The sequence below is a fragment of the Lygodium microphyllum genome, chromosome 27 (genome assembly GCF_053477565.2).
Source record: "Lygodium microphyllum isolate KBCC chromosome 27, Lygodium_microphyllum_v1.1.10, whole genome shotgun sequence".
Taxonomy (NCBI): Eukaryota; Viridiplantae; Streptophyta; class Polypodiopsida; order Schizaeales; family Lygodiaceae; genus Lygodium; species Lygodium microphyllum.
In genome coordinates, this window is record NC_141161.1 from 13,954,637 (window position 1) to 13,977,001 (window position 22,365).

The 22,365-nt window shown below is 42.9% G+C and overlaps 1 protein-coding gene and 2 pseudogenes across 4 annotated transcripts in view; 1 reads left to right on the top strand and 2 right to left on the bottom strand.

Moving 5' to 3' along the window:
• LOC148012069 (Ribosomal protein S18) overlaps window positions 1-22,365 on the bottom strand; it is a 72,451-nt gene that overhangs the window by 2,870 nt on the left and 47,216 nt on the right. For 2 of the 4 annotated variants that reach the window (XM_087668898.1, XM_087668899.1), the window contains 2 exons: window positions 320-405; window positions 45-225 (listed from right to left, as the gene is read on the bottom strand). In XM_087668898.1, the coding sequence (XP_087525024.1) occupies window positions 45-216 (172 nt within the window). In that variant the 5' untranslated portion in view covers window positions 217-225; window positions 320-405. The remainder of the gene's footprint in view (window positions 1-44; window positions 226-319; window positions 406-22,365) is intronic. The other 2 variants (XM_087668896.1, XM_087668897.1) reach the window with 1 other exon arrangement.
• LOC148012070 (uncharacterized) lies at window positions 8,350-22,357 on the bottom strand (annotated as a pseudogene).
• LOC148012071 (uncharacterized) lies at window positions 11,079-14,092 on the top strand (annotated as a pseudogene).

Sequence of the window (22,365 nt, forward strand, 5' to 3'; positions counted from 1 at the left end):
GCTATTTTCAGCTTGTTTCCTGATAACAAGTATGAGAGTATGACCTTGATTAGTTGAAGCTTTCAATACTGATGAGAATATGTTATTTCTGTGGTGCCCAAGGTCTAACAGCCTTTTCAAAGCTGATCCACTTTGTGCACCATGCAACGGCGATCTGGTGGATACAGAAGAGAGTACGCGAGAAAATGTGCCGCATTTCTTGGCATTTCTCATCATTTTGGAAATCTGCATTAACATAGAATCAAGGTTTGTCAACAACTTTGAAAAAATAAAACCATAAAATAACTATATTGTACAGTAGCCTTATTAAGCGTAATACCGTAGAAATAGATCATGAATCATAGATCTTCAACCCCTAAATAGAACTCCTTTTTCCATCTCCAAAGCCATGGTAGCAATCTACTCCTATTAATTTCAAGGATCCATACCTCTTACTTGCTCTAAGATATCATGTTCAGAAATTCAAAAGATAAATGATAGGTAAAGAAAATACACAAGTACAATTGGACCAAGATGAAAGTACAATGAAAAAGAAAGTTGCTCATTTATGTAGAGAGTATGTTTAAAAACAAGGATATTGGTTTTAGTAGGTACCTGACAAAGTCTCATCTCTAGTTGACCTGCAAGCTTGCAAATACCTCTTATCATACCAAAATATAAAATATATGTCGCAAAGGTACAACTTTCAACTTGTTTTAAAAGAGAACCAAAGAAGCTGATATCCTACTTTCTCCATGTACCACGCAGCAAGGCAGACCAGCAGATAATAGAACTTTGACACAAACAATTACTACAAGGTTGTTTGAGAACATCATTTTGTTTGTGCTCCTTTAAAACAGCTTGATGATGGAAATAATATAGCAGGTAGATGTAATCATCACCAAACTTTGTGAGTGAGTGTGGTGAGGAATGAATGGGTGGTGCCAAATATATAGGCACAAACAGTCTAGAGTCTCACCCACTGAAGTCTCTTGAACGGCACTCCAACTCTCTCAGAAGGCCCTAGAAAGCCAAAAATGAAAACCAAAAATAGAAATGAAGAAGGGAAGCTATACTGAATGATGTGGTTTCTCAATAGTGCAGTCTATTACAACAGTCTTCTACGCTTCCATTGTTGCACCCACTTCTGATAGGATCACCCCGATAGGGACAAGGACAACAAGGACAAGAAGGAGAAATCTATGAAGGACTCAAAAGCAATGGCTGCTTCTTCATCAGCCACTTTCCTTTATTTGGAGGTGGTCGAGGATTCTACACAAGCAACTTCTAATGCAATGATGATGGCCCCACAGCCTTGTGAGTGGATCATGGATAGTGATACTGTCAAAAGATGACGTACCAACGAGACAGTAGGGTTGGCGGGGAGGAACACGGAGTGAACTTGGCAAACATGGAGAAGAGAAGAGAAGAGAGAAGAAACTCTAATGAATGGAATCATGAAGATCTGAATCATGTTGTGAATGTGATACAAGGGAACAAGGGTGCCGTAGCACAAGAAAGATGATGAAGACAGCCACGAACCACGAACCGCAATGTCCTCCAAAAGGGGTATGAGGGTAGTGGAGAGGCTAGAGAGAAGAGGTGACGGACTGAATGAATCAGCCATAAGGAATGAATGAGAGAGTGGCCTATAAATAGGCACAGTCAGTCTAGGATGGTGCCCCTTTTTGGGGCTGCAAACCCTAAACGCAAAACGCAAAAATGCAAACTACAGGTGAAGGGTGAAGGGTTTCTCAACACCCCCTCTCAGGCCCAAAAAGGGAAACAAGAGAAGAGTGAGGTGGAGATGCAATGCTTATGCAGCAGATGCTACTTGGATAGTGTCCCTCGTGAGGAAATTGTTCACTTGCCCAAGCGCCCTAGTACAAAGATGATGAAAACATGCAATGTATAGAAGGAATGTCGGACTTTGTGTGGTGCCGAGAACCAGAACGATAGGCCCGTACTCGATCGTGGAAGTTGGCTCCATGCTGACCAAGTGACCAAGGCAATAAGAGAAGAGGAGGAAGAAGTTGTAGGGGATCCCGAAGATCCAAGATTTCCATCGAAAAGGGAACCTGCAGTAAAGAACAGCAGACAGAGTGAACTGGAGAACACGAAACAGAACCTCGGGAGAGAAGCCACTAGCTCCGTGCATCCATGCTGGAAGTAATACGAAGGCCTCATCACCAATCTCCGAGGTCCCGATCTAGGTGGTACCTAAAGATCCTAGGTATCAATAGAAGAGATGACTAGTCGAAGACAGCCACCCCAAGAAAGTAGAGAATGGGTAAAGAACTTAATGTGGAGTAGGTTCCCCCTCTGAGGTGGGAGGTGGAGGGGCCCCCGCTGAAGTCGAAGAAGAAGTAGATGCCCCCTCTAAGGGCAAAGAAATAACATCTCCCTCTAAAGTAGATAGGGAATCCAAAAACTCATGGATCATGGACTTTGAAATGTCTGATGACGAAGGAAGTGCTGCAGGTCGTGCCAAAGAAGGTATTTGGGGTGCCGAAGAGCTCCTAGAGGTAGCCTCTCGAACCTGAGTAGTCGAGGATGAGGAAAGGTAGGGCTAAGAATGAGAGCAAGGTGGGCAACAGTCGCTGTCTCTTAATGGAGCAGACTCGGTAGCCGAAGCAGAGAAAGGAGTCGAGCAGCCACTGTCTCTCGAAGGAGCGAACTGACAAGGAGACGGTATCAAACAATCACTGTCTCTCGATGGAGCGGACTGCAGATCCGTAGGTCGTGGAAGCCACTGTACCTGAAAATAAGTGGGAGAAGACTGCCGTTGGCATTGCGACCATCTCCAAGAGGTCGTAGCACCAATCGATTCTCCATGTGCTCAAAAGGACTTAGTGCACATTGGATGCGTCTTATTGCCTTGAGCATAGTACTTTGATAGCCGATGTAGGATATAGAACGATCTCTGTGGCCCAGAAAGGAGAGGTGGCACAAGGAGTACCTCGTGGAAGATGCATATACTCCGGGGGATTGGGGAGCAAAGGTTGAAGTCGGCAAGCATCAGTGGTGTGTCCGATGATGCCACAGTAGGAGTACCCAATAGTCTGGTCATCTGTTGGTAAAGAAGCCATGGATACCAGTGTGCCTTGCTGAAGGAAGAGGTCAGCCACCATGAACCACGAACTGCAATGTCTGCCTCAAGGGATGGGAGGACAGTGAAAGGGGTGGAAGTGAGCTGCCAATGGTAGGAGGATGTGACTAGCAATAAGAGGTTGCAACCAATAGAAAAACGGAAGTAAGAAGAGAAAAAGACTAAAACGCAGGCAGGATGGCTTGCAAGAGAGAGAAAGACTAAAAACGCAGGCAGGACAGCCTGCAGGAGAGAGAAATACTAAAAACGCAAAGAGAGACTAAAAACGCAGGCAAGACAGCCTGCAAGAGAGAGAAAGACTAAAAACGCAGGAAAAAACAGCAACAGTAGTCAATATCCTGAAATCAACTCTAAACAGTGTGTGATAGGCTGGAAACAGGTGCCAGACCGTTGTAGACAGCAATGGCCAGCTTGGACCGCGATGTCCTCTGCGTTTGGGGTGTGGGCAGCAAGCTGAAATACCTGAAATCTGCAAAAACGAGATTGTTTTCTGAATGGAGAGTGATCGGTAAGAGTCATTCTGCAGTAAACAGCTGCAAACTGCCAGTGAAAGGTTGGAAACAGGCACCAAATTGTGGAAAACAGCAAGGGACAGTTGAGACTGCGATGCCCTCCGTGAAAGGGGTGTGGGCAGCAAGCTGAAAATACCTAAAACGTGCAAAAACGAGATTTTGATGCAGTGGAAGAAGAAGAGAAGTGGATGCCCCGGTCTTTGCCTTCACTAGTGGAGGATCTTTGCCGCTATTTGAGTAGATCCAGCTCTAATACCATGTCAAAAGATGACGTACCAGCGAGACAGTAGGGTTGGCGGGGAGGAACACGGAGTGAACTCAGCAAACATGGAGAAGAGAAGAGAAGAAAGAATAAAATCTAATGAATGGAATGATGAAGATCTGAATCATGGAGTGAATGTGATACAAGGGAACAAGGGTGCCGTAGCACAAGGAAGATGATGAAGACAACCACAAACCATGAACCGCAATGTCCTCCTGAAGGGGTGTGAGGGTAGTGGAGAGGCTGGAGAGAAGAGGTGACGAACTGAATGAATCAGCCGTAAGGAATGAATGAGAGAGTGGCCTATAAATAGGCACAATCAATCTAGGATGGTGCCCCTTTTTGGGGCTGCAAACCCTAAACGCAAAAAGCAAAAACACAAAAATGTAAACTGCAACAGGTGAAGGGTGAAGGGTTTCTCAATAAGTACTTCTCGCCACATGACTCCTTCCCTCAATGGCATTGCCCATATGCGACCTTCGCATGGGAAAAATCTGATTGGAGATGGTTCATCAGTCCCTAACAAAGGCAAGGGTGATATACACTTGATTCCGAATGGGCATGGTGGTATCCACACATCAGAGATTCTCTATGTGCCGCAGTTGGACTATCATCTACTTTCAAGAAGTAAGGTTTGTGCACTTGGCCTCATGGTCGAGTTTGATAAGGACTCCTTCCAAGTTCTTGGTGGAAAGAAAAGATAAGTTCTTTGTATAGGGCATGAGGAGAATGGAGTCTACACATGCAGACCTCTTTGGTCTTAGCTTCTCTTCTTCTCTCTTCTCAGAGCTATGTCATGCTCAGTTTGGCCACCTCAACTACGAGTACCTTTGGAAGGCAGCTCATGGTCAATTTGTTCATGGATTGTCCAATGTTGGGGTGAGCCACTTGTCATGTGTGTCTTTGCATTTGAGGCAAACAACATAGAGATGCGATTCCCAACAAGGTGCCACGAAGGACAAAGGACCCTTTATTTCAACGGACTTATGTGGACCAACGACGAAGAGTCCCTTAAGACGAGTTCGTACTCTATGCTAATTGTTGATGATTTTAGCAAGATGACATGGGCATACTTCTTGGAGTACAAATCTGAAGCAATCTTGCATTTCAAGGATTGGCTCATCTTTGAGAATCCGTCTCGGCAAAAACCAAAGATCCTAAGATCCAACAAAAGTGGAGAATTCATCTCCAATGAGTTTGCTTGATTATGTGTAGATCATGGCATTCATCAAGAGTTTGCCAATTTGATTCAAACAAATGGCACATTGGAGCAAAAGAACACAAGTGTGACCAAGATATCGAGGACTATGATGGAGCATTGGCAAACACTTCAATGTCTATGGGCTGAAGCAATGGCCACTGTAGTCCACATTCTCATTCGGTCACCTACATCAGCCATGCTTGGCACGACATCTTTTGAGGCTTATTTTGAACTAAAATCAAATGTCTCTTATTTCAAAATGTTCAGATGTGATGCCTATGTTTGCATTCCAAAGAAACAAAGAGATAAGTTCGAGCCATCTTCCAAGAGACGGGTATTTCTTGGATACTACTCTCAATCACAAGGATACAAGCTTTATGATCCCTTGTCACGAGATGTCTACAAAAGTCGATATGTGCAATTCGTAGAATTTCCAGCTGCTGCAAAGGGGGGTGAGGAGTGTCCTGTTCTTGGAGATCCATGCGACATGAGTCAATGCCTTCAAAGCATGTGCCTTTTAAGGCTCCATCATCAAAGGAGGATTGCTTCACCACTAGATTCCCCTTCAGAATCAACATCGATGGATGTATAAGAGTCTTTAGCAGAGGTAAAGCGATAAGGGGAGCACCAACCTCCTTATTGGGCATGTGAGACACTCCATGATACAGGAATTGAGGGAGTTCCTAAGGAGCAGGAACCACAAGATGGCCCAAGACAATCTCGAAGAAACCAAGCACATTTCACTAAGCTTTTTTGTTCTAATTATTGTTTAATGGTCCGTGCCATACAAGACAGGAAGCCCACCTCACTTAAGGAGGCACTACAGTGAGAATTGGTGGCTATGGAGCAAGATTTGGAGGCCATTGAGTGAAATGGCACTTTGTATCTTGTATCGCGGCCCATTCATAATTAGCTTATTGGAGTCGAGTGGGTCTTCAAGACCAAATATTACAATGATGGCACTCTTGACAAACATAAGGCATGGCTGGTTGCCAAAGGGTTCGCAAAACAGCCAAGAATGCACTTCAATGATACCTTTGCCCCCTAGCGCCGTTCATGCCTTGGCCAATCGTAGGAGATGGCTAGTTTATCAACTAGATGTTTAGTCTACCTTCTTAAATGGTGCCTCAAACAAGTTCCCCGTGCTTGGAATAAGAAGATAGACTCATTCCTCCGAGAAAAGTTGGGGTATTGGCGATCCACTGTTGATCCCAATCTATATGTCTACACATCAACTGGAGGGCATGTTTTGTTCGTGCTATACATGGACGATCTCCTTTTGATAGGTGACCATGCCCAAATGGTCAAGCAAACAAAGGAAGCACTTCATGAAAAGTTCAAGATGATGCTGGACATGAGATTTCTACACTTTTTCTTAGGTCATGAGATATGGCAAACTGAGAGGGGGATTTTTCTCTCTCAAGAGCAATATATGCAAGAGCTCTTGCCACGTTTGAGATATATGATTGTCAAACCATCTCCACTCCCATGGAATGGAAGGCTAGGACTCATACAACCTCACCATTGACGAATGCTTCCTACAGACGATTGACTGGGTCATTGATATTACTTTTGAATACTAGGATTGATTTGTGCTTGCAAGTTTTATAGAACCTAAGAAGGTTCATTGGCAGCCTACGTTGAGGATATTACACTTCTTGAGGGGGACTCCCAACGTAGGCCTATTCTATCTAGCAGGTATAGGAGATACAACCTTGGCTCTTCCAGGTTAAACAAATCCAGGTTGAGGATATTACACTTCTTGAGGGGGACTCCCAACATAGGCCTATTCTATCTAGCAGGTATAGGAGATACAACCTTGGCTCTTCCAGGTTAAACAAATTCAAACTAGGTTGAAGATGTTGACCACAGGAGTTCAACAACATGCCATTGCTTCATTTTGGATATAGGTGCTATCTCCTGGAGTAGTAAGTGTCACAACTCTATAGAAATGGAATTTGTATCCTTTTTCATTAATTTGTCTATATAATGATTTATTAAATTTGTTTCCTTTGCACTAATTAGATATAAAGAAAAGTGCATTGGAGCTGGCCACTGATTAGTGGTTACAGGTTATGGTGGACCCACGCGGTGGGTTAGAGAAAAGATAGTTCACACTTCCACCTATATGGCCCGATTGGGCGCCTGTGACCAGAACTCACGCATATCAGGGTTAGACTCGCACACAGAAAGGATTGATGCCTTGAAGTGTGGGCTAGATCCGCCAGAACAGACAATTACAATCAACAAGACGGCATGATCATGAAATGCTTGTACAATGTGTATATGTGGACTGAAAGCTTAAAATGCACATTTCTTTGCATAGGAAAGTCACATGAAGATTCCGATACCGTTTTTGCGATGTACACGGAAAAAGCTTTTATATGACACCCATATTGGGGGGGAGGGGAGGGAAAGGGGAGGTCCCTAAATTTTAGGAGATCCCCAAATTTTAGAAGGTCCCTAAATTTTAGAAGCCTCAAATTAGCCTAAAAATGTTAGTCCTAAAAAATAGGGATGTCATTCTAAAAATAGTAAATTCTGTACTCTGACTATGCTTGGTTGTTTCTATTCTTGACAGTATTCAACCCAAAAAGGAAGGCCATAGAGAAGAGACAAGTGTCAAGACACTTGTCACACAAGTTTCCAAGTGTCCCACCACTTGTCACATCTCATGACATGTGGCTGGACACTTGTCTTGTGCTACTCCACTTTCCCCTTTTGTACTAGCTCTTCCCTCTCCTATAAATAAGAGCTCGTTTTTCTTCATTCAGCATCATTTTTCTTTGTTGTAAACTCATGTACAGCACCCACAGATAGCCAAAAACTAGCCCCATCCATCCCCATCATCATCCCCCGCTTCTCCATTATCAAATCCCTCCATATTCCCTCTTCTATCACTGCTGTTTTACAGGACAGCAAGCCTGTAAATTCATTACAGCACCTACTTCTCAAGCTCTTTCTTCCATTTTAGCAACAAGAAGCAAGCCTATCCATGTACTGCTGATCAACGATGAGGAAAGGCTGATTTTCCCTCTTTCTTCTCTCATACAATAAAGAAATCAGTTCTTATCATTGCATAATAGATAATGCATGTGTGTTTGTACATCTTTGCATGATCTTGCAAGAGTGAGAATTACTTCTCCTCACTCTCAGGTTGATTGTAACTGAGCTCTTCCCTAAGGGACTTGGGTTGAGCAGAAATACATTCCTTCGGGGGGGGGGGGGGGGGGGGATTGCCCATCTTCAACCCTCAATCTTGTCTCCATTACTTTTACATTTTCATGGCTGTAATTTTGTGAGTAATTTTCACTTTCAACTTTAAGTGTTCATTCTCTTTTATATTAAATCTCGAAAACAAGCGAATATCATAATTGTTAAGCATACTACGTTGTTCGGGGCATTTACAGTAAGAAGCAACCCATGGTTGCCTTACCATCTACATAGGCTGAGTACCAAGCAGAGTCTTCTACCACATGTGAGATTATCTGGCTTCCAACGTTGTTAAGAGAGCTTGATTGCCCACAAACAAGTCCTACTACACTTCTATAAGACAATGAGAGCATAGAAACATGAAACGGGAAACGCCAAACCTAAGGAACGGGGACGGGAACGCCAAACCTAAGAAACGGTAACGTGAGAACGGGAACGGCATTTAAAAAATCAAAATTCATGAAAAAAATTTAATATTTCACTCATAATCCATGTGGACTCTAGAGTGTTAAAACTTAAAACCAAGGTATATAATCCACAAGGACAAATCATTTTAAGTTTTAACTTTAAGATATCATGCATTATTCTAAAACTACTCATTAGAAATTGAATTGCAACTTACAAGGCTCAAGAGGTAAGCTATTCAATTATAAATAATAAAATCCATAATGTATATGCCAAAAATCATAAATGATAAAACAATGAACAATAAACTAAACTTTAAAGTCTAAGCTAAAATAACATGCCTATGGTACCATTGCCAAAAAACTTAAAAGATTACAAACATGAAATTGAAGTCTAATCTTTGAAAGAACATGCTCGTTGCCCCAAAAAAGACTACAAATATAAAGTCTAATCTCTAGACTAAAGCAAAATGCGGCATGCCAAAATAGCCCAAAGGGCAATTGCAAGACTGCACGACTCAAGTACAAATATAATATCGGCATGGCACAACTGTTAACAGCCCAAGTGTCACACTCTCATCAATGATCATAATATCATATATAATGTAAATGTGTCATGTATCATGAAACTCGTGATAAGTAAGCTAAATCAAAGATCATGATCATGATCTGAGGCTGCTCTAGCCACTCCTGAAGTGCTAGCCTCATCATCATGTGTACCATGAATTGCTGCATCTCCCTCAACATTAGCATGTGTCTCCTCTTCTTGCTTCATCTCCCACTCTGTGAATGGATCAGGCTTTGTTATCATACTATTACATAACATCCTCAAATTAGCACTAACGAATACTAGATTGTTTGCCCTCTCCACACCAAGACGGTTCCTCTTCTTTGAAGCAATGTGAGCGTATGTACTCCACAATTGCTCCAAACAAGAGGAGCTAATTGACTGACTCAAAATACAAATGGCTAGTTGCTGTAACTAAGGACCATCCGAACCATAGTCCTCCCACCACAAAGCTGCCCCAATCTTACAGTGATCCTCCTGTGCATCCCCACAACCAAAAGAACCCCGAAAGGTCCTATAACATGAAAGCTGATCTCTGATCTTTCGTCTAGTGCCATGATCAGGCACTAGACGAGACAATATAAGTCTCCATGCATCCATAACCTCAATGTCATTCTCTTGACCCTTGCCCTGGAACTCAGGATCCACAACAAATGCAGCTGCATGCATGGGTGAGCTATAGGAGTTCCACCTCGTCACAACTAAATGGTGTATTTCCTCATACGCCTCATCATTTGGTGCCAACTCCTGCAACTTTTCATTCAGCCTATCCATAGCCTCATATACCTTGCCAATGCAAGGCTGCATAGCATCCATAAACCTCAATAAATGTACAATGGGTGATACCATAGCATCTATCCGCTTTATATCCCAAAAAGTGGAGTTATTTACTTTCTCCAAGCATAAGATACTTGTAGGAGTATATGCCAAAATTTGAAATACAAATGCTCGGCTCAATGGATTACCTTGTTTGCTCTACTAGTTCGCTTGTATGGGCAAAGCTTGAAAGTCCATGGTCGAGATCCTCCACCACTCAAAGGGCGGTCAGCATTTACTTCTTCCCACCATGACCAATCATCAGACCTTCTTCCTCGACCACCAACCCGACGAGCGGGGCGGGAAGATGAAGCCATTTATGATTTCAGGCTGAAAATTGAAGGTTCAAGAGTCGAGAGAAGGAAAATTTGAAGGCTGAAAATTGAAGGCTCGAGAGAAGGGAGAAGGCTCAAGAGTCAAGACTCGCTCAAGAGTCAAGAGAGAAGGGAGAGGGAGAGAAGGGAGAAGAAGAAGAAAAGAGGAGAACTTGGAACTTGGAAAAGAACTTAGAAGGAAGACTCAAGAGAAGAGGAGAAGAAGGAAGAAGGTTCAAAGAAGAAGGAAGAAGAGAAGGTAGAAGGAAGAAGAGAAGGAAGAGAAGAAAGGGAAAGAAGAGAAAGAAGAAGAAGGAACGCTATCATTGGTTTTGTTTTTTATTAACATTTCTAGAAGGAAGAGGTTAGAGGTGGGAGGAGAAAGAAGAGAAAGAAGAAGAAGGAAGAGAGGGAAGAGAAGGAAGAGAAGAAAGAAGAAGAAGGAAGAGAAAGAAGGTGGCTGGGGGCAGGATGCAGGAGGGAGCAGGACACACGTCAGGACTGGGCGGGAGTAGAACGCGAACTGCGCAGGTAGGAGTAGGCGAACTGGGTGCAGGCGGAAGCAGAATGCGGGCGGCCGGGCGCAGGTAAGTTTTGCCACGTGGCATTCCCTGTCCCGTTTCAGACAGGGAACGCATTCCCTATCTGAAACGGGACAGGGAACGTTCCATCATTTGGAAACGCGGTCCACGACAGATACATGCCGGGGACGGCGATTCCACGTGCCGGGGGGCCGTTCCGGCCGTTTCCTGTCACTATGAATGAGAAATACACAGCTTCAGTACGGAATCATGTATTCCATGCTAGGACGAAGCACATTGAGATATAGTACCATTTCATTTAGTAGGAGATCTTGGATGAGACTATTGATGTGGAGCATTGTAAGACACTGGATAACTCGGTAGACTTGTTTACTAAGGCTCTTTCTCAGGTCATTCTTTGTCAGCATTCCAAATACATGAGTCTAAGGCTATTTCTCACACCGTTCTTCATCAGTATTCCAAATCCCTGAGCCTTATGCTCGTGTCTAGGATCTAAGAGGGCATGTTAGAGATTTAGTCATCCCCAAGACGAGCACAAGCTGTGTCAAGATAGTTTAGGGCAGATTTATGCAGTTTGGAGTATGTAGGAGGACAGGTTTTATGCAATCGCCAGCATTTCCTCCACAATTTCGGGTAGATTGGGCAAAATAGCAATTGGCAAACAAGTGCCATGTGGCAGCGTAGTAGAGATCGCACCATTTTTTCAGTTTTTTTTTTTTAATGTTGTTGGCCAAGCTACTGCAGTTGGCCAGTTTTCAGCCTGGCCAATCTGATGTATTTGATTATTTTATCCATTGCTATATATAGCCAGCCTGGCCAGGATCACAGTTATTCACACTTCAAGTGTGTAGAGTGAGAGATCTCTGGCTGACATATTCACACAGCCCTTAGTACATATCTGCCCTCATTATTCAGCACTCATCTTTTGTAGTCTTCAACTTCTCTCTCTCTCTCTCTCTCTCTCTCTCTCTCTCTCTCTCTAAAACAGCTCTGTTTTCACAGTAGTCTCTTTCTCTCTCTTAAAACAGGTTGAGTCTCATGGAGGGTCGACTAATGCTTTTGATTCCTGAATTTGTATAAGTCATGGCTTCCTCAAGATCAAAGCGTTCGGGCAAATAAGCGATCTCAGCCTAGTTGGTGGGACGAGGTTAAAAAGTGGACCACTATGCATCAAAGGGAGGTGCAAAGAAATGGAAATGCAAAAGGTGTGAGCAATTGAAAACAGGAGGATCCAATCGTGTGAAGCAACACTTATGTCATGTTGACATCAAAGACCAAATAAATTTCTGCCCAAATACCACACCCGAAATGCGAAGGCAGCTCTTGGCAAAGTACCCAAGTGAAGAAGACAAAGCATGTGCAAGGAAAAAGCAAGCAATTGATGCATCTTTTTTTCATGGACAAGCTGATGATATAGTCATGGGTGAGGGAGCCATGCATGGGGGACTTGGAACTTTTCCATCCTCACTATCCCATCATGGAAAATGCAGCAAGCAACAAACCTTGGGAACAACTTGGGATCTTCGTAAAAAGGACAAGGTGGATGCAGTTGTGGCAAGGTTTTTCTACCATGCTCATGTTGCATTCAATGTTATAAGATCTCCCTACTTCCTTGAGATGGTCCAAGAGATTGCCAAGTATGGTCCAACCTATAAGCCTCTATCATATGAGACACTGTGTACCACTTTGTTGTAAAAGGAAAAGGATGCAATTGAGTGTGCTTTGGCAACTGTGCAAGAAAGTTGGGTGAGAAATGGTGTCTTTTTTATAGCAGATGGGTGGAGTGATACTCGAAAACGGTCCATCCATGGGACGGTTGCTTATTCCCGAGGAAAGATGCAATTCATTTCCTCACACCTCAAGTACAGGAAAAAGTGCAGATCAACTTGTGGAGGAATGGGCGGAAGGTGTTGAAAAAGTTGGGGCTGAAAATGTAATCCAGTTTATTGCTGATGGTGAGGCAACAAATAGGGCAGCAAGTATGAGACTTGAGGAGAGATATCTGCACATCACATTCAGCCCATGCTTTGCACATTGTTTGAGCAATTTGTTGAAAGACATTGGTAGCTTGTCATGGATTGATCCCTTCATCCAAAAGGGCAAGGATATAATTCGTTTCATCCAAAGCCATTAGTTCATTCTTAGTGAGTTCCGCAGGAGATCACCTAAAAAAGATCTCTTAAAGTACTCTGAGATGCGCTTTGGCTATAACTTTCTTATGACAAAGAGACTTGAGAAGGTAAGCTTACCCCTGAAGCAATTGGTGGTAAGTAATGAGTGGATGGGATGGGCTACTTCTAGATCAAGGCTGGTATAGCAATGGAAAACATCATACAAGATCATGCATTTTGGAATGAATTAAAAAGCATCAATATTGTCATGAAGCCAATCATGCGCTTGATGCGAATTGCAGATGGACGAGCGCCATGCATTGGAAAGGTCTATAAGGGGGCAGAATGCATGATTGAGAAGCTAGGACAGCTTGGTTTGGATGATGCAAAGTATCAAGAGGTCCAAGATTTATGTGAGGCAAGATAGAATGCTTATCACTCACCTATGCATGCAGCAGCATATGTATTAGATCCAGAGTTCCAAGGGTATGGTCAAGGGAAGGATGAAGAGGTAATGCAAGGTTGGGACATAGTGCTTTCTAGGTTGGTTCCAATTGATACTAAGAGAAGATTGGTGAAAGATCAGCTTGGTTTTTATAGAAACAAGTTAGGAAGGTTTGGGTCAGCCGATGCACAAATAGATCGGTTTAAGATTGGGGCTGCCTTGTGGTGGGAAGATTATGGGGCACGTACACTTGAGCTTCAAACATTGGCAGTGCGGATTTTGTCTCAAGGTGCAAGCTCCTCTCCCATTGAGCAACTATAGAGTGTATTTGGGCATGTTGCATCTAAAAAGCGGAAGTGAATGACTTGATATTTGTCAGTGCAAACTTGCGCTTGCTTGCAGATGTAGTTTCCCTCAAGGCAGAAAAGTTTATAGCTCTTGATTAAGAAAGTCCTCTAATGATGAGGATGGGGAGACACCTATGCCTACACATATGGCCGATGATCAAGATGCTTTGGAACTTGCAAATGCTGATTTTGATGATGATATGGCTTTCTTAGACAATGTGGATGATAGTCTTTTGGATAGTCTTACTGCTAGTGGCAGCCATGTATGATCCAATGGTTACTTTGAGAGACTTTCAAATTCCAAGTTGCAATATTTTGTCAACTATACTTAATACTTGATGCTTCTTGACTCTTTTATGTAGTATAATCCTAGATTATCATCTATTTTGGATCTTATAAGTTATGTGCCATTTCAATGTAACCATCCTTTCATCTATGAAAAAGACTATCATGTTTTGCAAATTGTGCATGTGTTTTTCAAAGAGCTTTTATGAAATATATAAATGAATAGTTTAAAATATATAAATCATATATATAGTACAAGTCGTTCCCCTTACACTCCCATTCCCCTTGAGGCTTCGTTCTCGTTCCCTTAGGACCCCGCGTTCGCGTTCCCGTTCCATTGCTACTATGACTGAGGTGTCTGCTAATGCTCCATCGTGGTTCCCGTTCCATTGCTACTATGACTGAGGTGTCTGCTAATGCTCCATTATGGTACTAGCCATCTCGATGACACTATGATTCTTTCGCTCAAATATGCCATTCTCCTAAGGGGTGTTTGTGTTGGCAAACTCTTGGTGAATACTACGATCCCCACAAAAATGAGCAAGCTCATTAGAAACAAATTCACCGCCCTTATCCAATCGTAAGGTCTTCAATTTCCGGCCCGATCGATTCTCCTCAAAGAGCAACCAATCCATGAAGTTGGAGAAAGCCTCCGACTTCAACTTCAAAAAATAAGCCCATGTCATCCTGCTATAATCATCCACAATTAGCATGAAATACAAGCTCCTTTTTAAGGGACTTCGTCCTCATCGGTCCACAAAGATTAGTAGAAACAAGCTCCAAGGGTGCTGAATACCACCTCAAAGCCTTGCTGGGAATAGTATCACGAGTTTGCTTCCCACAGATGGAGGATACACAAGGCTGTTGGCTCACCATAATATCCGGCAAACCTCAAACAAGTTGTCCCTTAGACGCCTTCCGTGGGTAATCATAGTTGAGGTAGCCAAACGAATCATGCCAAAGCTCGGACTGTCTAAGAGGTAAGAAGAAGAGAAGTCAAGGTAGAAAAAGACCGCAACTTATAGACTCCATTCTCCTCATAACCTAAAGCAAGGACCTATCTCGATCCACAATCAAGAATCCGAAAGGAATCCACATCAAACTCAACCAAGAGGCCGAGGGCACAAATCTTGTGCACCGAAAGAAGATGGTATCCCAAGGCCGGTACATAAAGCACCTCAAATGTATGGGCACTACCCTACCCATCTGGAATAAGATGCATGTTACCCCATCCTTGAATAGGGATAGAAGAACTATCACCAATGAGAATCTGACTATGCGAAGGCCGCAAATGAGCAAACACCTAATGCAGAAGGAGTCATGTGCCGAGAGGCACCACTGTCAACAATCCACTCCCGAGTGTATGGGGCCGTCAATGCAGCATCAGAGGCCTTTAAGGTCAATGCCTCAACCACCTCCAAGTGGAAGAAAACAACTAATGAGGGAGCAACAACTGCTCCAGAATCCTTTGAAGATTTCTCCTTCTCCTCCTATTCCTTCTTCTTCTTGTCGGGGCTATCCTTCTTCTAGTGACCTGTCTTGCCACAAATGTGACAAGTGGACTCCTTTTCCTTGTTCTTTGTTTTGTCCTCCTCCTCCTTCTTTTGCTCCTTCCCTCCGACTACCCTGAGGTAATCAAGGTGGAATAAAAACCACTGAAACGATGCGGTAACTCTAAAAGAAGAGTTATCACCGTGTCTTCAAAAGTGATCACCTTCCATGTGTTTTATACCTGCATCTGAAGCTATCTCAGCTTGTTGATATGCTCCTGCATAAAAGATGACTTGTTGACACTCATGGTCCTCATCTGCACTTCCAAAGAAACTCATTTCATGATGGTCATGCGATGATACATCGGATCAAGCTCCAACCATATCTCCCATGCCACTATCAAATGCTCTATATAGGAGATCATAGCTGTAGTACATGAGAGAAATAAAAACGAGCGAATGCGAGCATTTAGTTTGTCCTAACACTACCTCAGCCTTTGCCAACTCCAACTTATCACTTGAAGAGAATCTAGACTCTTCTAGCAAAAATCAACAGCAGCTTCAGCAACTCTACTTCTTTCTCACACACCTACGCTCGCCTCAGCCTTGTTCTGATGCACAGCCCTCCTACTCGCCCTTGAACAATGAAAACGCAGCCTTGTGTTGTGCTGAAATCTCCTCTTCAGGTAGATCCACCCTTAGTTAGTCCTTCAATGCTCTAATACCGTGTCACAGTGAAGCGGTGCGGAAGCGTATGACCAAGACAGAGTGAACAGAGAGAGAAGAGACTGAGAGAGAGAGAGAGAGAGAGACAGTGGAACACAAAATCTGCAATGAAGAACGTTGTATAAGGAAGCAGATATATACACGGGCGCAGAGTGTATGTCTGCGTATGTCTCCACCTCAAAGATCTCATAATCCGTGAAACCCAATGCAGTCTCCACGATCAGCAATCTAGAAACTTGTGATCAGAAAGTGTGTGCTAAAAACAGGCACTAAATAGCTTGAGAAAAAAGATAAAAATATGAGGTTGGTTGCAGCCGATTGTACCATCCGACTACTTGCAATTGTCCAACTGCCTACAGATGTGACGATCAGACCAGCACTGCCACGTGGCACACCTGCCTGCTAACATGGCACACTTGCAGACTTTACGGTACTACTAGCACACACAAATGACAAGAAATGCTTGTCCAAGAGATGACAATCTCTAACAACTCCATCCATCAACGTGAAGTGTGACACCATTTTGTTGGGAATAAAGGCCCTCGTGCCTTTTAAATGTGCTTAGGTGTGAACACATCCTTAGTACTTGTACTTTCATATATATATATATATATCTAAAAACCTAAAGTGATACACTTGTCATTGTACCCAAAAAATCGTATTCACTCTCCCCACTACTCTGCTCTCTCTCACTCTCTCTCTCTCTCACTCTCTCTTGTTAGCAAGCATTGAGTGTCTCGATCTTCGCGCTCTCTGAACTCCACAAATTGGTATCAAAGTGTTGGTTACAACGTTCGTGTTTCCAAGGAGTGTCAGGTCACAGCACTTGACAAGTGAGCCAGGAGGAGTGCACACTTCTCGAGGAGAAGCGCAGGCAGGTGTAAGTCAGCGAGCAGTTGACTGGCTAGGTGAGTCAGCAATTGCCTGACGAGCAATTGACGAGCGTGTGACGGGCTAGGCGAGTAGGCAACCACCTCGTAGGCAAGCGACGAGCTGGACCAGCGGGCGTGACTAGTAACGAGCTGTAAGCGACCAAGACCAAGGAGACACGGCTTCATGGCTGCGCTAACAACTAGCGGGGCACTAACAAGTGTGGCGACGGCTTCATGAGCGCTGACGAGGCAACTCCACGGCGCGCCTCGGACGGGCGACATTCAGTCGGCGACTTGCACGGGGTCAACGGACCCCGACCCCCCCGTCACACCTTTCAAAATCAAGTTTTTATTTTTAATAAGGAGATCTCCTTTATCCCCTTTTCCCTCTGACGAGGATTCATGCGTGGAGGCAAAGCTTCCTTTTTTATGTGCAATCTAGACCCAGAAATTTGGGACTTCTCCAAACTGAGTGTTGTTCATGCAAAATTGAGGCATATGCGTCATAAATTGCAGATATTGGGCACATTTAAATTGGGGATTTCGCCAAAATTATTGAAATTTTCCTCATCTGAGTGAAATTTCTCAACATTGGATCCATAAAATTTGGGGCTTTTACTGTATTGGTTAAATTTTGTTCAATTGAGTCAAATTGGCTAACATTGGTGCACATTTGGACCCGAGAAATTTGGGGCTTTTGCAAAATTTTGTGAAATTTTGCTAATTTTGCCCGTTTTATGCTTTCCGGAACATGTATTAATGCAATCTGGACAGATTGGTCAGTGAAATTTGGGGGTTTTACTAAAATTGCTCTATTTTGGCAAAATTGGCATGTTCTATGCATGACACAGACAATGCAAATGTGTGGTCGATACTTTGACCACAAAAATTTTGGGGCTTTTGACCGTGCGTGTCAAAATTTATGCCCCTGGGTACATGTACAACAGAAATTGCAGCTAAAATTTGGGATTTCTCATGTAATGTGATGTATTTGCCCTTGGAACAGCTGTAATCAGTTGTGGAATGCTATAGCACGTGGTTTGGTGCTTCTGAAAATTTACTTACAGATCTCAAATTTCTGCTTCTACATGGTCATTTATTGCTAGTTGGTACTTGTTTGTACCTCGGTCACTTGTGTGACAGTTTGGGCCTGCATTTGCTGAATTTTTTGTCACATTTAGGCTGAAAATCATGGCTTGAAGGAGCACATAACTTTGCAGTTTGGCAAAAAAAGTGTAATAATATCCTCTTGCAGAAGCAGCATGCAAAGCCGATTAAGACCAAAGAGGCAAAGCCCGCAGACATAAAATAGGAAGACTGGGATGAGTTAAATGAGCTTGCACGCTCAACCATCAAGCTATCGATTTCTGATGCCTTGCTGTTTAACATTGAAGGTTGGGATTCTGCCTATGCTATTTGGACTCGACTGAAAGAACTGTATGCCCAAAAGAGTGCCGCAAGCAAAGTATATTGGCTGAAAAAGCTTATGGATTTGCATATGAAAGAGGGTTTAGTAATGTCTACTCACTTGAGTGAGTTTAACTCCATTTTCAGCCCACTGGTTGCCTTGAAGTTCATGATTGATGAAGAATTTAAGGCTAAGTTCTTGCTTTGCACTTTGCCAGAGTGTTGGGATACATTCAAGACTGCTATGAGCAATTCTAATGCAATCTTTTTGTATGCTGATATAGAGAGTGCTCTACTCATGGAAGAAATGAATCGGCAGAACAATGCATCCACTAAGTCTTCCAGTGCTTTGCATACTAGGGGCAGATCACAACAGAAAGGCAAATCTAATACCAATGGATGCAGTAAATCACATGGTAAGGATGTTGAATGCCATTGTTGTAGCAAGAAGGGTCACTTTAAATGTGACTGCTACAAATGGAAGAAAGAGAAAGAAAAGGGCAAGAAGATAGATGATAGCAAGAAAGGAAGAAAGAGAGTCAGTCTAAGAAGAGGAGTATCAAATTGAAGAGGTGAATGTAGTCACTCATGATAGTGACAGTGGAAATGACGTACTCTTTGTCTATTCACACTTTAATACACATGCTTTACTTGTAGATACATAGAATGACATGCACACTTGGATTCTAAATTCAGGTGCTTCCTTTCATGTCACCCCTCATCGTGAGTGGTTTTCTGACTATACAGGGGGTCGATATGGTGTTGTCTATCTTGGGGACAACTATGCATGTGAGATTGGAGATATTGGCAATGTGCAATTGCAGTTTCAGCATGGTTTTGTCTTCACACTTCAGCATGTACGGCATGTACCTCAGCTCAAGAAGAGCTTGATTAGAATAGGGCAGCTAGATGATGATAGATTTTATACCGCCTTTGGTGATGGGAAGTGAAAGATCTGTAAGGGATCCAGAGTGATTGCCACAGGTTGTAAAAGTGATACCTGGAATCCTCTCCATGTATCTAGTGTGTATGACCATGTTGTTGCCGTGACTGAGCAGCCAAGTGTTTTATTGTGGCATGGCTGGTTGGGACACATGAGTCAAACTGGAATGAAAGTGCTTTCTCGTTTGGATTACTTGCCAAGTCTTCGTTATGCTGATTTTGAGCATTGCGATCATTGTGTTTATGGTAAACATGCATAGACGTCTCAGAAGAAGTCTCTTTCACTGAAATCTTCTCCTCTAGAGGATCTGTAAGGGATCTAGAGTGATTGCCACATGTTGTAAAAGTGATACCTGGTATCCTCTCCATGTATCTAGTGTGCATGACCATGTTGTTGTCATGACCGAGCAGCCAAGTGTTTCATTGTGGCATGGCTAGTTGGGACACATGAGTCAAACTGGAATGAAAGTGCTTTCTCGTTTGGGTTACTTGCCTTGTCTTCGTTATGTTGATTTTGAGAATTGTGATCATTATGTTTATGGTAAACATGCATAGACATCTTATAAGAAGTTCCTCATGAGGATTCCCAAGATCTCATGACTGCTAACACCTCTCTGCCACCCTTGGATCATGAGAAACTTCTTCATTGATGGACTTCTTCTGCCACCCTTGGATCCATTTCGTCTTCTTTGGCCTTCATCCACATCCAAGATCTGAGAGGTGTTAGCAGTCATGTTTGTCATGCACTGACATCTCCTACCTGAGAACCTCAATCTGGGTCAAACGGGGACATTAGGAGCTCTAACATTCAATATGTCACATGTTCTGATGGGGGAGGCAGCTCTTCCTAGAGCATGCATTGCAATGCATTTCTTTTTCAGTCAATTTTAGGTGTGTTCACATTGGCTAAGGTTTATTTCCAACCTTGCATTTCTTTTTCCATGGTTAGAGAATATATTCACACATGTTTTCTATGGCGATCAGCTCAAACTGTAGCCGACTACATTTTCTCCATTATTTTATGCATTCAGCCAGATTTTGGCCCTCCTCTGCAATAGTCAGCTGGTTTTTGGGTTATTTGGCTAGATATAGCATAACCTCTCAATTGGCCGGTCATTTAATCTTGCAGGTTTCCAACACACTCTAACATCCGGGTCATCATCAACTTGATTCAACACCCTCACTAACGCCTTGGGTCGCATGCAGTCCTTGTATTCAGCATTCTTTCAAAGTTCAGTGCAGATTTTCTCCTTCCATCCTCTTCTTTCATTGCATTCTTTCTCTTCCCTTCATCTCTCCATGTTCATGTTTCCCCTTCCATTGCACACTCTCACAAAAGCCACCTCACATGCCTCTCCAAAATAGCTCCTAAACTCCAGCTTTGATTTGCCACAAACAATCTTTGACCACAATTAAGCCATGAACACTCATGCTCGTCTCAATCACAAACACTTCAGCTCACCTAGTAGACTTCCTTCCTTGCTCCACAACTTGGCACAATCAGTAGACAAGAAGATGCATTTTGCTTATAAGGATCTCACCATGATCCCTCACAATCAAGACTCGATGCCTTATACCAATTCGACTTTAATGTATCAGCAAATTAATTAAAGCTACCCAACAACCTTAAATTGCCATGTCATTGACTTTAATTAGGTCACTTTAATTGGCCCAATCAAACACGATCTTCCTGCCACACAAAATGACAACCTCCTGCCAAATTTGCATAAAATTGCCTTCACAGGAACCAACATGTGACCTACTTGCTGCACACATGATCAATTTGCCCTCCATGCAATCCTACTTCTTCCCATGATTGCAGTCCTCCATGGCATCATCAACCATGTGGCTCTCTTGCCACATCATATTGCCCTACTTACAATCATTTGGACACAGAGACCATCCAAGTGCATTACAATGAAACCCTCTAGGCTAAACATAACCAACCAGCTACTCCATCACCTCTATGCCTCCAGGCCCCATTCAGGAAGCTTCATTTATGTCCAAATGGAGACACAAACCAGGAGAATTAGATTCCATTAGAAATTGTTGGCAATGCTTACGATACACCTTTTTCTCAATTGGCAAATAAAGGCAAGTTCCCAAAGCAACCAGTTTTGCTATTCATAACCTATATGAAATGCCAGTTTTATAACTAAAATACTCGAAAAAATCACCCTTATTTTCAAGGGCATGATAAATTGATCAAGAATCGAATGCTAATAGGCTACATAGGTAGACTGAAATAGGATAATAGGCTACATTGGTAGACTGTAATAGGCTAATAGGCTACATAGGTCCGAGTGATCAAGAATCGGATGCAGGCTACATAGGTAAACTGAAATAGGCTAATAGGCTACATAGGTAGACTGTAATAGGCTAATAGGCTACATAGGTCCAAGTGATCAAGAATCGAATGCTAATAGGCTACATAGGTAGACTGTAATATTGGAATGTAGGTGACTGATCGTACAGCCGTAGCCTCAATAATTTCTTATTATTACATAAGACATATTCAAGCTTGTTAATAGAGCTCCCCGATCTCAAAATTATTGTGAAAACGTCAATATGACTCCCAGGAAAAAGGCGAGAGGTGTCAACAAAGTTTTGTTGAAGCCCAACCTTGGGCCTCAAATTTGAAGCCCCGAGGTTGTAATAATTGCCACTGTTAAAGGTTGTGCCTCGAAAACTTGCAAGTACGGTGTAGGTTTAAACATAAACGTTAGGTAGGGTTGATACTCACACAAGAACAAATTCACTTTTTTTGAAGCATGCGGCTCCATGTCTCGATATGGCGAATGAGTACACAGAAACAAATCG